The 14,522-nt window shown below is 42.8% G+C and overlaps 1 protein-coding gene across 2 annotated transcripts in view; it reads left to right on the top strand.

Moving 5' to 3' along the window:
* Positions 1-2,637: 2,637 nt before the first annotated feature.
* asap2a (ArfGAP with SH3 domain, ankyrin repeat and PH domain 2a) overlaps positions 2,638-14,522 on the top strand; it is a 47,367-nt gene continuing 35,482 nt past the window's right edge. For both annotated transcript variants that reach the window (XM_068580609.1, XM_068580608.1), the window contains exon 1: positions 2,638-3,218. In XM_068580609.1, the coding sequence (XP_068436710.1) occupies positions 3,093-3,218 (126 nt within the window). In that variant the 5' untranslated portion in view covers positions 2,638-3,092. The remainder of the gene's footprint in view (positions 3,219-14,522) is intronic.

Genomic DNA, 14,522 nt, shown 5'->3' with positions numbered 1-14,522 from the left:
GTTGTAAAATTAAAAAATATGAACTTTATGAGGCTTTGGTGATTAAATAATACAATGAAGTAGAGTATGGATTATTAATATGAAGGTTACATGACACAGTACATTTTAGCAATGTTCCCTTGAGCTGCATTTTTATGATCGCTCATTGAAATGCATGGTTGTGCTTTTCCAGGGCCTGTAAAATGTGAACAATATGCTTGATGAAAAACTGTACTGGCTGGATAAGCCTGTTCACCTTGCGTTCCAGTGCTTATCTTCAGCAACAGAACATCTTTTAGATATGTTAAGGCTGATTTGGTCTTGATTGAAAGGATAACGCCTGCATGTAGAAAGGCAGATGTTACTGAAAACACAATGCCATGTTAGTGGTGAAGAGAAGGGTTTGATTCCGCTGTGTCTCTGGATAGCAGATGTTCGCTGGGAGTGTGTGTGTTCATTTCATAAGGGAGTTGAGGCCGAGAGCCAGTCAGGGTCAGTCCGGGTCTCGGGCTCTTCATTTAGCAGCTTGCCAGGAGACGCTGCAGAGCTGAAAGAATGTGTGAACACTGCCCAGTTTGTGATTTAAAAGCTGCCCAGGGTTTGGCCTCGGCCGCTGTGATACTATTTATACCACTGGCCGTCCTGCCGGGATTGAATGAACTAGGAAGCATCAGCAGAGTTTTCATTCCAACGCCCAGGAAAAACTCACGCTTCCTGGGAGCAGAGGCAGCTGTTTTTTCAAGCTCCCGTTGACAAAATTCAGGCACGGGAGAGAATCTTCACGCATATCAGATGGCGGCTATTGATAGAAAGCTTTCTTTCTCCTCTGCCTTTTCCCATCAGGATTTTTTTTTTCCTTTCAAAATCTAAGGTTGGCTGATTCACATAAAAAACAACTAAACATGTTCTCATATAATGCAGTAGCTACAGCTTTTTGTGATGGTACAAATTTTGGCTCATTCAAAATGATCTCCACTCAGCTGTCTAGATGAATGTTAACACAAATCTATTGACATGCAAAAAATAACACAAACACATACATTAGTTACAGTATTCAGCAGCGGTTTATGCGACATGATAAGGCAATGGTTTAGGCGTGTGTTGTGATGGCCTCTGTTCTGATACGTGTTATTCCCATTAAGTGATTAATGAAGGAGAGACAGTTATTGATCTCATTAAACAGTTGTCAATACAGAGAACTGTACAGGCCAAACACTATATGTACCATTCACACCTAACATAACAGAAAGAAAACATACATCACACGTATTTACACATACACACTTCTACACTATCATTTTCAGCTGCTTCTCCTGCCTCCACCTTGAGAAAGAAACTAGTGCTGAAATCAAGATGCCGCTTTTGAGTGCCGTTGGAAATATTTAGATCACCTACTGCCTGTCGCCCTATAGATCAATCAAGGTCCAAAAAGGAGTGCAAGACAGATCTGGGATATTGGTCACACACTTGAGTTAATGAATTGTGATTCATAAAGGAAAGAAGGTGTGGTCTTAAGATTTTATGCATTGTAATTATTTTCTTTTTTTTCTTTTTTTAGCAGTTTGCTTATTTATTTGTCATATACATGATTTTTTTAAATGGTTAATTTAACATTGGTGTGACACAAGCAGAAACGTTAGGAAAATTAAGGAATAACATAAGTTTAATTTTGTTAATTCTCTTTTTCCAAATATAGAAAGTTAGTCTGCGCAGATTGATTTTGGAAATAGACTGGAACAATAGCGAGCCTCAAAAACAGGCTCTCTTTTCTTTTAACAAAATTGCTCTGAATGCACATAGTAATGGGGGCAATTATGCCATTTGTCGACAGACAAAGGCGCTGCTATTTACTCCTGGGATATGTATCCTACTGCTGCTGCTAGCACCATCAAACTAAATGAAAGGAAATCACAGGTGTTTTCCCCAGTGACAATCTGAATCTAGACTCATGAAATGTACATGGATATAGGACACCAATGAGAGAGGAGGGTGGTCAAGAAATGTTACAAACTGGTTTACATGCACTGCAATAGTTTGAGACTATAAACAGTTTACATGCAGTTAGGCAGTGTTGTACAACATGAACATAACCACTTTAGCACCATCAAACTGAAAGTTGAGCAAGTGCATAGCTCTACCTAAACTTAATCACAGGGTTTACAGAAAAGTAATGTAAACACTGAATGAGAAACCTTTTTAGTAAAATTCAGTATGTGTTTTCCAAATTGTTTTTATTACTTTTATTACTATTATTATTTTTTTTGTTTACCATTTTGTCTTTTGTTTTTTTTAATGTTTAAATCTAATACAGGCTAACCAACATGTCAAGTGCTGACACAATTTTGTGGTGCTGACAAAAACTGCTAACTAGTATTATTAACTACTAGTGTTAGTAGTTTTCTAAATTTAAACAACTTTTCACATAACTTTAAACCACTTTGAATGATGTCTTAATTGCGGAGGCAGTTGAGGGCTTGAACGCTATACATTTCAAAGTGAATTTCAATAGAAAACGAGGAGCATTTGAAGGCAGCACAAAACCACGCCCTCCACGAACCCTGATTGGCTCTCAATTACCAGCGGGCGATCCTGATTGGCTGTCACACGTCCATTGAATCCCCTCCTCTACCTTTGTCAGTGTCTTGCGCTCCCGTTGAAACGGCTGGTTGTTGTTTCCCCGGGCGAGGAGGAAGAAGTTGTTCACCCCGCGTGGTCGAATGTTTTTGGATCACCGAGAGCGGTTAAGAGACTCGAGTCGAAAGAAGCTCCACTTTCTTCTGTGACCACACGTCTATCGGTGAAACTGAATGCAAAGAGAGTAGTGGTTTTGAGAGCCGGGAAGGACTTAACCGACCCCATCACCTTGGAGCGCGGCGCGGTGCGTGAGCGGCAACGGTGAAGCTCCTCGAGCCAGCGTGCGACACCGCTGCACTGGATTGTGTCGGGAGCAGACAACTGAATGACATAAACACACCCAGAGATGGTTTACTACCCGCGGGGACCCTCAGAGACTCTATCGCCGCTGCTGCTACTGTAAACCTTTCTGTGTTACAAAGGGGAATTGCAAAAAAGTGTGTCTTCTTCTCTTCTCACAACCATCACACGGATTAATCATGCCGGACCAAATCACAGTTATAGAGTTTGTGGCAGAGACAAATGAAGATTATAAATCGCCGACTGCCTCTAACTTCACCACCAGGATGTCCCACTGCAGGAACACAGTGGCTGCTCTGGAGGAGGTGAGTGGCTGTGGTGGGACTGGGGTTGTAGTCTCCATAAACACCAGTCTGAGCATAATATGGGCTTCCATAATATTTACAAACTGTTCCAGTATTTTCTATTTGAAATATCCATATTAGCTCATAGAGGTGGAGGTCACCTCTAGGCAATTACAACAAATAAATTGCCTTCCTCTGTCTGCACCATATCCATCCCTCGTGATTCCTATTCCCATTACGCATTGATTGTCAATATCTGTATTACTGTCCTGGACCTAGTGTGCCATTATACAGTAGCTTTATAAATATGTCCACCCTCTCAATGATAAGCCTGCAAGAGCATGTCAAATCAGTTCTCTATATAGGCTCAAAGTAATAGATGCCAAATTGACCCTAAAGGACTTTACAGTCTGTCCAAAATATGACCCCACTCTATTCAAAGACCTTCCGTTTGAGTCAGAAAAGCACTCTTAGAAAGACCCTTAAATGGGTAAATAGAAAGAAACCTTGAGAAGAGAGATCCCTTTTCCAGGACATATAGACATGCAATACTTGCAATGTCTATGCATAGCGTATACAATACAAACAGAAGCAACATTGAGAAACAAAATGACAATAGACTGCAGAAATATTTAAATACGTGTGCATACATACATACATCACTTTTCAGTTGTGATCAATGCAAGTATTTGGGCCAGAATGAATTCCACACAGTGATGGAGGGAGAAATGTACTCTGTTGTTTACAGCTGCATCACACTGTGTGTGCACAGAGAACACTTTGTGTTGCAGGTCATCAGGAGGAAGGACACTTCCGCTTTGTTCCCTGACAGCCCTCCCCTTTCCTCCCTCCCTCCCTTGTTATAGTTTCCCTACTTTGTGTGCTGTATGGTAGAGCCTCGCCCTGCCTGATGGTAAAAATAGAATTTCCCACATGAGCAGCTCGGTGTGTTATGTGTGTTAGTGTGTCTCTGCTCTGTTAGTTAGAGTATGCTTGTATTGTAGGTATTGCGGTTCCTGTGAGGAAAGTTCTCCTCTTCATTTCACTGTGGAAAAGTTTTATGTGTCGTGATGACAGACAATTTTGTGTATTACACCTGTTTGTACTAAAAACAGATGCATGATTTGTGCAGAGATGAGATTAGATGTTGGTGTCTAATGTCAGCTTTACTCCTACTGTTTGTGCAGGGCAAAGCCATACATACATTCTTAGATACATCCATACATACACAGATCCATCCATACATGCATGCATACATACATACATACATACATACATCTTATACATACATACATACATCTATAGATCCATCCATACATCCATCTATACACACATTTATCTACCTGCTCAGGTGGACTTGCTTTGCTTGGGCGACAGACACCTTGCTGCACACGGTTTCATTCATACTTCTGCTACTGCTGGTTTTAAAATAGCAATTAATCTGCTGTTGCAAAGCATTTCAGCACTGCTTAGAGTGGAATGTGCTTTTTCTGCGGAAGTAAGCAAATAAGTGTGTGGATTTAACTGTTTTATATCGTAGCTCAGCAGTAATTGCCGGTTTGTGAGGTTTGGTTGAGAATACAATTCCGCGCCTTTTGGTTTTAATGATGAGCTGTAGTTGAAGCTGCTGAATTGTTGTTGCAGAGTGGTGTGTTGGTGTTAAACGTTGACCTCCTCACGTTCAGGCTCAGGGAACACAATACCTTGTTGTTGGGACGACAAGACCTCGCTCACTTTGGTCTGTTTGACCAATTAAACACTGCAATGGATGAGGAACACTTCCACTTATTGTCTGCCGGCCTCCTGGAATCTCAAACACACGCACGCAAACAAAAGCACAGAAACATTTATTGACACAGTACACAGGCAAGTAGCTGGCAATTGATGAAGCATACAAATGTACTATTTTATATTCCTGTTAGCAGTTCATGAAAAGTTTGACGAACCACCTCGAGGATGACTCTTTTACCCTTGAGTTTAATGATGCATGCATATTCTGTATATGTTCACGGAGACACAGTGAAAATAAAAATATCAGATTCCGCTGTTTTCAGCATTGTGCTGAGTTTCAAACATTGTGCTTGTTCTGACCTTCTCCAGATTACAGGTTTGTTATGCAAGCTCTCACTGCCTCGCTTCTCCCCTTCAACTGACAGTTGAGGACGGGCGGATCAGAGAGGCAGTGTTCTGTGATGCTGCAGTGAACTGCTGTGATTTTTACATATTCAAAGTGCAGCCAGCAAACAACTATAGCGTATGATTGGCATTGTTGCTTTGTTTTATAAAAAAGTAACACATTTATTACACACTTGTAATGTTCTTAGACTCGTGATGGACAGTTTAAAACACCAAAGGTTAAAATTGTTGCCGCAGAACCAGACAAATGTCTTTATTCCACACATTTCTCTTCCTTGTTAAAAAACCTGGCACCTGCATTACATACAATGTAATAGGACCCGGTAGTTCAGTCTGAGATTCCTGTATGTTATGGTAGTCATGGCTAATTTCGGTATATTTATTTGTTATTAGAGGGGTGTGATTATTATGTAAATCTACTGTGCCAGATGATTTACTAATTACAGGTTCTGCTGGTCAGTCCTGTTAGCAATGCTCTACAAACCATTTACATACCTGTGCACTCCTCTGCACTGTATGTCCGTCATTGAAACAGTAAATGTGGTGTACGTTGACACTATGGTAGACGTTAACCCAAAGCCAACGGCTACATTTGTCATTCATTCTAGTGTGTTTATCTGACAATCTTAACCCAAATATACCAATTATGGTGCAATCAGTGCCCCATACAACCTCACCTTCTTTAAGACCTTTAAAACTGACCTGTGACCCTGATTATTTACAGAACGCCTTTAAACACATTAATTGCAGAGACTCGAGCGCTTGAAGGTTGTTTTTTAACCTAAATGAGAGCACAATTGTTGTGTAATTACTTCTTTCTAAACTTAATTGCATCTGACACAACCTTAATTAGGCAAGTAGTTTTAAACGACATGCTATTAAGAGGACATTTGTAGGGTGTGTGTGTGTGTGTGTGTGCACGCGCGCATGTGGAGGATATGTTTTGTGTGAGTCTGGTAAAACCACAGCAATAAAACCTGTTTATCCAGTAAGAGGATGTCGGGCTTTGTGTCACGACCCCCCTCTATGATCATGTGCCACATGGCGCTTCTTCCTCCACATTTGTGTTGACTTTTCTCTGGTGAGGCCAAAGTCCAGACTTTTTTACAAATAGAAGCAGTAGAATCTGTTTTTCACCTTTACGTTTGATTTAAAATGATGTGAATGGCCATTAGTGGATACTCAAGCACACTGAGAATGCTAAGATCCATTTCAGTAATAACTTTGATGGATACTTTTACTTGTTTTACTTGAATTTAATTTGAATGACCCGATGTGAGATATGCTAAAGTTTAACAAAATCATTCTCTATATTTCTAAAGGTGACATCCATTTTCTTGTCTGTTGAACTCACAAGTTCCATTTGAAGGAGGCATCGGCCTCGAGGGCTGAGCTGACCTCTGTATCAAAAGTATTGATCTTGATGAAAATGCCCCAGTGCTTTTGTCTCACCCAATAAAAACTCTCGGGGGTGTCTGCAGCATGTCTGTCTGAGACCAGAAACTGGCACAAATTGTACTCTTCTTAGTTCTATTTTCTGCATCCCTGGTTGTTTTCATGCCCCATTTACTGAATCCTGCCTGGCAGAGAGCGCCTCCTATAAACCTGCAATCAATAGAGTTGTCTCCTTGAACAAACCGCAAGTGCATCCACTTCTAGCTCAGGTACAAATATTACACATTTTGTGTAATATCACGGTGTTGTACTTGCGGCTCAGTGAGCGGTTGTGGCAGGCGTTCAAAGCTTTAATGAAGTGAATTAATTGTCTGGCAGGGTAGATCAGTTATTTGGATCACTGTGTAGTACATCAGCAACCCTCAAACTGAATACAATGAGTGTGGAACGGATCCGACTGCAGACGATTGCTGATTGTGAGGCTTCTGGCTGCAGAACTAAATTTTGGACCAGCCTGTCAGCTGCGTATAGTTGTAGTATATATAAGCTTAGACAGAGACATATGTTTTGTGACATTACAGGTGCTTTGTAATTTACAGTTGCTTGACAAGTAGAGTGCATGCCAGTAATGCTGTCTGGAACATCCTCTGTTATTGTTGCAACAACCAAGACCACATACCACAGCATTTATGAACTAAGCTACTATCCCTAGATGCGCCTTTGGCAAAATACACACAGCTCCATAGAAAAATATACAAAACAACCCAAAATATAACATTAATACAATACAAAATTCATGAAAGGCAGCTGATCATTGATGTCCTTAAAAACATACAAAACCGGAGTTTTGGAGAAATGACTTGATTATCATAGAAGCTGTTGGGATCCCGTGCCTGCATGAGCCCAAATGACAATCAACAACACGGCACACAACTGCATCATGTTCTGTTTCCTCCATTTTATAGTGCAAGTAACTCACACATCCTATAGGCCTCTCTCCCTCGGTCCCATATCAATGCGTCCAGTTTATTAATTTTTCGACCGTGAATAACGGTTATTCATAGCCCGGTCATCTTTTCATGGGTCATTACTGGTGTTGAGGGGGGTTCAGCGCTGAAGGCTAGGCTCATTAATCTTCCATCTAGCCTTTACTTCATCCAAAGGAGGTCCATCACACTGGTATGCAAACTATGCACTCGTAGGGCACGCTGCCTTGCTGCTTGGTTTAGTTGAGAGGTTATTAGGGAGTACCTCCAGCGACGGTATTCGCAGCATCCACAGGCAACTGCCGGCACTGGCTGTGCAGACCACACTGACCTCCAGTCTGGTTCTCACAGAGACTATTTCAAATATTCCTAATATTGGTGAACAATGAGGTAATGGTGCTTATAAAATGGTAAGTAGATTCTCAATAAAGTTGAGTGTTAAAGAAGCAGTTGAGTTCCTGCTGTGCGCGTCTTTAGTCTTTCATCTCTTTATAGGACTTCTAATCTTAATCTCAGGTCCCCGGTTGTTTCGGGCACATGCTTTAATCTTACACTAGTGCATATCTCCTGTTAACACAAGATTATATTCATTTTTTATCCAGCTTGACTCTAACTTGCTCATCTTTTAAACACAAGTGCACCAGGAACAGCTAAATAACAAAACTCATGAAGAAAGTCTTACCTCATAACCAAGAGTTCCAGTTCACTTCGTTCTTGGCCTGCTCTACCTTGCTCTTGTTCATGTACCAAAGTCAGGGGACAGTAGGGGACAGCAGATGTAGAGTAAGGGTTAAGGGAGGAGACGGAACTGCAGTGATCCTGCCAGAAATCCCATTTCAATTATAGGAAGCATTAAGCTTCTTAGGTGATATCCTGAAGATGGGTCACAGTGACTGGGTGTTTGAACTGCTCACTTGGGCCAGATTGCACATTTGGGCCATGTGTGTTAGAGCTTGTACATCCATAAGTGTGTCTCTAAAGCTATTAAATGTTGATTGTCCTTGCATCGATAATCCCACTGTCTGGAGCCTTGTTAAACTTTCGTCCGGGCCACCTGTTGCAGGGGGGCAGCTGTTGTCCCCAGCCTGACCACAGCCGTGCCCACCAGCCTTGCCTGGAATGGGGGGAGGAATCAGGGCAGAAGAAGGTCAGGTCTTCCCTTGGCTCGGGAACTACTCCGGCATCAACACAAGCTGGCAGACTGACACACGGAGAAGAGTTATGAGAGCACACTTGCCTTTGGTTGTTCGCACATCAGCCACAAATCATTGCGCTCTAGATGACACAAAACAGAAGCGGAGAGCAAGAGTTTTGTTCTGCAACAACTGATTATGCATATACTTGAATGCTATTTTCTGGGAAATTTTCCCAAAATGGGGATGTTTGCGCTCAAGTTCTGGCACCTGTTTGGGTTGGATGGGCTGTACGTGTTGAGCTAACATCAACAGTGAACAGCTATTCTGGAAACTTGGATGTTTGGGTGGCACTTTTGAATTGATGTTTTGCACATGCCAATAGCTGAACAGTAATTGGACTATAATTGATAAGACCGCAATGTTGTGGGTTCAGAGAGTCCCATCTTTTATGTGGGACCTCAGTGTTTCCAATGGGATCTTTGTTTGAAACGAGAGGTGTGTCTCCAGCGGTCCAGCCTCCAGGGCAGGAAGAGCGGGGTGTGTGTTATCACCCAGAGACAGGCTCTGCCCCGGCCCTCATTATGATGCAGTAGCTCTCCCCATGGATCTACCGAGGCCAAAGTTCACGGTTCTGTCTCTATCCATTCAAAGCCATGCTCTCTCTTATCCCCCGATGGGCTTTGACTGTTTTGACGTGATATCATTTTACTCACTCTTGTACACAGTCTACCCTGATTGAGTGCAGCTGATGAGAGTGAATGTATTACCCAGATTGTGTCGAGCCCATCGGCTTTTGTCAGACGTGGTGGATCTGTTTGGTTTGGAGGATGGTGAAACTCTCCGTCCAACATGGTGGAGAGCATGGAGGTGAAAGGCGCGACTGGCTGCTCTCTGTCCGACACAGAGGTGAGGGGGCAGGCATTAGGGCCACTGGGGGTAAATATGACCCTAAAGCTTACCTCATCCATCAGAGTGTCCTGGCCTAGATTGTCTGAGATGTGCCCTGCCTCTCCATTAATGAACTCCACCATTGATTTGTAGTCCTGGCCACTTCGGCTCTGCTTGGGCCAGGGCGGGGTTGGAGGGCTGAATCCTCACAGTTGTGTTGTCCTGCTGTCACTTTCACTCAGGCAGCAGACCCAAGGCTTCTTCTTCTCTGTTTGGGAAATGTTTTGAACTCTTGAGAGACTCTCAAGGAAGCTTCACTCAGATTTCCTTTTTGAGTATATATGGTGTCGCAAGAAGACATTTTTGAGTCAATAGTCTCATAATCCCAGATCTCTTCTATCTTATTTTTTTTTTTACGGAAGGACAAAACTTTAAAGATCTTTGCAAGAGTCGTTGCACCAATCCACTTTCAATACTGTCAAGTTAAATTTCAAGAGACTGTTGGTGAAGTTCTTCTGAAGTCTTCAGACTGCCTGTTTTACTGAAGGGCTGAGTTTACGTCAAGGGAAACTCTTATTGTGTTTCAAGTTCCCCCAGCAAAGCTCAAAAGGATCTACATTTTTATTTAATTTTTTCTATTTTATTTTGCACAGGAGTGTTTTACTGCAGAGGTTTCCAGGATAAAACAGGTAATGTTCCCTCTGTCTCTCTCTAGCTTCATACACAGAACTGTGCAGTAACGGTTGGGCACCTTTCCTCTGACATTACTGCATTGACACTTTGAGGTTGACACGTAAGACTGTGTGAAAAGAGCCAAAGAGAGACTCCGAGGTGAAGTCAGGAGTTTTTCTTCCCCCTCTCTGCAACACATTTGGTTCTTATTCCCCGGCTCCTCCTTCCAACTTGGTTTTTAACAGTCTCCTGCTGGTTTACAAACTTCATTAAAGACTCTTCTCAAAGTCGACGAGACCATTTTAAGAGGTTTTAAACTTGGCGCCAGACTGTCCACTGTTCTCCATTGTGTTTCAAGGCCTGACACGTGTGTTACCCTCCTTATTTATTTTTTCCCACAAAGGTGGTTGAGGAAATGCAGGTATTGAAAAAAATCAAAATGTAAATAAAAAAAAATTGCAAGTGCGAGAAGAAGGGAATTCAAAACTCAGCCTTATTCGACGAGACTCATAAGAAAACCCTTGCGACTGTAGTATTAACACCAGCCATCTGGGAAAAACAACCAGAAACCAAAGTTCTCTCTGCTTGTAAACCAATTTAAAACACGCCTCAGCAGTTAACATGAAAGTGTGTTTTCTCTAACACTTTAAGCACTGCAGTTGACGTTGTCATCCCAGTGTGACTCCTGGCAGCTGGTGGTCAAGGCTCTGGTCCAACCGTGGTCTTTGTAGTGCTCACTGAGGAGCAGTAAAGCCTTCGGGTGCTAAAATACCAGAAGGCATGTAGGTAGATGAGATGTTTGAATAACTTACAGCCAGACAGGAAAAACCGGCACAGAAACAGGAAGAAGAAGAATGTCGAAGTCTGTCGTAACAAAGTACTTTCAATATCCAAGCTTGTGTGTTTGTGTCTGTTAATTAGCTTGTGTCAGACAGTCTTATGACATGGTAAACCCTCCCTTCCCCCCTCCCTTTCTCTCTGACCCACACTTCCACTGAACTTGAATGCTGGAGTTTTTCATGCCGCCCCCGAGGCAGGCTGACTACACACATCCCAGCTGTCTGAGAGAACAGAGAAACCCTGCAACCAAGGCCTGTTAGCGCTCGGGTCGACGGAACCCATTTCTATCCCAATATTGACTTTACTCACTCAGCAAAGCGTGGTGAAGAGTTGTGAATGAAACACTTGAAAGGTTGTTTTCACTTTCTTCCAGTGGATTTGTGGGTCTGGGTCCATTGGATGGACTCTGACTCTTCTAGTCGTGCATACCACTAAAATGTAGCAGAAGAAGTTGAAGTGAACAGCTTGGGTCGGGCACGGCTTCTCCATTGATCATTTTCAGGTGATTTAACATAACTGCAAACATGCAGCCATAAAGGAAAACAGAGTTGTGGTGTACTACATCAACATTAGGTTTTCCTCCCATTAACACCCATCAGTGAAGCTATGTACTGCTGCTGTCCTGCGAGGAGGAGGCGTATGTCCCAATAATGGACTGCTGGGTTGTGGGCGTTCCCAGTAATATTCATGCTTTCGACAATCCTTGAAGAAGTGAAAGGGTTCTTTGGATTAAAATGGTTCTTAATAGGAACCTTTAGTCTCATAAAGGACCCTTAAATAATGTTCAGCGTCCGCTCTTTGGAACCCTTTTTTCTACAAGTGCAGTTATTGATTTGAAAATTGATCAGAAAGGAAAATGGAGCCGCTGAGAGATCCAGTTTCCCTTTTTGTCGCTTCTCCCAACAGTGTGGGCCGCCCTCACCGCTGTGTTGAAATGAATGTGATTAACGTAAATGTCAAGTCTTGCCCTTTATTTACAAATCAAAACCAGGGCTTTTTATTTCCCTACTGGGTGGGAGTGTGTGAGTGAGCTTTACACGCTCTTAGATGTTTTAGTAGTTTTTCTTTGAGGAAGTTTGTTTGAGTTTGAAGTTGGATCGTGCGGGACCTTCATAAAACATGGATAACAACCCGCCACAGCCGTCACAGATACGACGCTCACACGTGCGCAAAATAAATTAGATAATTGTATCCCAGGCTGCAGCTCTCTTATTGCCTGACTTCCCCTGTGTGCAGCCTGTTTCCTCGTGTAACTCTCGCTGGCGCAGAGCTTAAAGGCTTGGGCAAGGTTAGTAGACACGTTATAAAGAGACACCAGACACAACCCACGTGTGTGTGTGCACGCCAGCTATAAACAAGTGTGTGGTGATGACGATCGTAATACTACAGATGGGGGAGGATTGCTTGGATTGGGTTTTGTCAAAGTGGTGCGTGTGTGCGTGTGCGTGTGCGTGTGCGTGTGTGTGCGTGTGTGTGTGTGTGTGTGTGCGTGTGTGTGTGTGTGTGTGTGCGCGCCGCAATGGGGGCCTCTGAGAGAAGTGGGTCTTGTCGAGCAGACATGCTGTCATCAGCAGATAGTCGGCAGGAACAATGGGGCTGGCTCTCGGTCTTGTTTGTCAGTCACTCCAGCGTGCAATCATCCAGGAATGTCTTTCTTCTTCAGACAGCGGAGGAAGAGGTGGAGGACACTACAATTTCTTGTGGTCAGCGGCATCTCGCCCTCTTTTCCGTCCCTCTGTTTTCACATGACGTCACCTTCGGCTTACACATGTTGGAATACTTAAAATAGACCAGATTGTTATTTTATTTAAGGGATGAAAATAATCGGAGTTTGAATATAATTCATGATTTGAAGATGCTTACCTTTCTTTAACACAGACACACAAACATCCCTTTGTTTCTCAGTCACATAACGCTGAAAGATGATTTGGTTATTATTAATTATCAGCAGTTTTGTTTGATTTTAAACTGAATATCTTTGCTCCAGCCAAAACAAGGAGGTCAGAGATGTGCTTTTTTTTTTTTTTTTTTTTTTTACTGCTTCTTGAATTAATTCATTTGTATTATTTAGGGGAAACCCATCCAAATCACTGTTATTTTGGGGGCTATTTACACAAATCCATCCTCCCCAAAGAGAATAACTCCAAAGCCAACAAGAGGAAGTTATGACGCCTGTTAAAGGGAAATCTCTTCATTTTCTTTGTTTGTTTTTTTGTTTTACATTATTCATCCGTCGTCATCATATTTGTAATAATTGTACCTTCTTATTCACTCAGACTGGCCTCTGAACTTAAGTTTATACATATCTCTATATTGTCTATATGTACTTACAGAGATCAGTAACCTGACACATTTGCTACTATCCAGGAAATGCATGACCATAAGTGACCCAGCAGTGTTATGATAGTCTCTATAGATTGGCAGATGGCCCCTGATTGTATTTGAAATAATGACGATGGTGGAGATGATGATGTCATGCATTAATAGGATTAATTCAAGTCAGTGTGGCGTTCCTTCTCCTGCTTCATCCAAATTCCCAAACGCTCAGTAAGCAGCAGGAAGGGAGTAAAGACCCGTCCTGGTTAGTTTACTCTGACCTGCTCTCGGGAGAGGGAAAATGCTGACATCGCAATAGCCGCATGAAAAGTGTGCTTGTTAAGCAGCTCCAGGCTCAGAGGCTGGGTCCGTTGTGCGAGGATTCAGCTCTGATCCTGCGCTGTTGAAAGGCTTCACGGCGGAGGAATTCCCCTCTCGCTGTGAATAGTTTTTGGGGTTAAAAATGTTTGAGTCCTTCAAACAAGAGGGCCAGCACACTGTGGGGCCTGGTGCTTAGAGGAGAGTCACTTTGCTGAAGCCTGGGGGACATATTGGAGTGGAAGTGTGAGTGTGTGAGTGTGTGTGAGAGTGTGACTGATTTAGAGCAGTGTGTTTGTTGTGTTCAGCAGGGATTGGTTTATTACCCCGCCTGTCTGCCCCCCACTTGTCTCGCCCCTTTCCCCCGACAGTCCACTCTGTGGATTGAAAGTGTCTGCTGGAGCGTGATGCAGTGTGCGAGTTTGTGTGTGTGAGAGTGAGGAGGACGGTGGCTCTATGGGAGCTGTGATGTTAATGTACGTGTGAGGCTTTGACTGGTCAAACTGGCTCATTACTGATGTTATGTGGAGTTCAAACAGGGGCTTAGATCTAGCAAAGATATAACAAGGGGTTGATAACTTTGCCATGTTATTCTCACTGGAAATGAGGCAGTACACCTCTGCAAAGTGAACAAAAAG

The sequence above is a fragment of the Clinocottus analis genome, unplaced genomic scaffold (genome assembly GCF_023055335.1).
Source record: "Clinocottus analis isolate CAN_PGR_092001 unplaced genomic scaffold, fCliAna1.0.p SCAF_17, whole genome shotgun sequence".
Classification (NCBI taxonomy): Eukaryota; Metazoa; Chordata; class Actinopteri; order Perciformes; family Cottidae; genus Clinocottus; species Clinocottus analis.
Note: the sequence above shows the minus strand (reverse complement) of the source record. Positions and strands in the feature narration are given on the sequence as shown.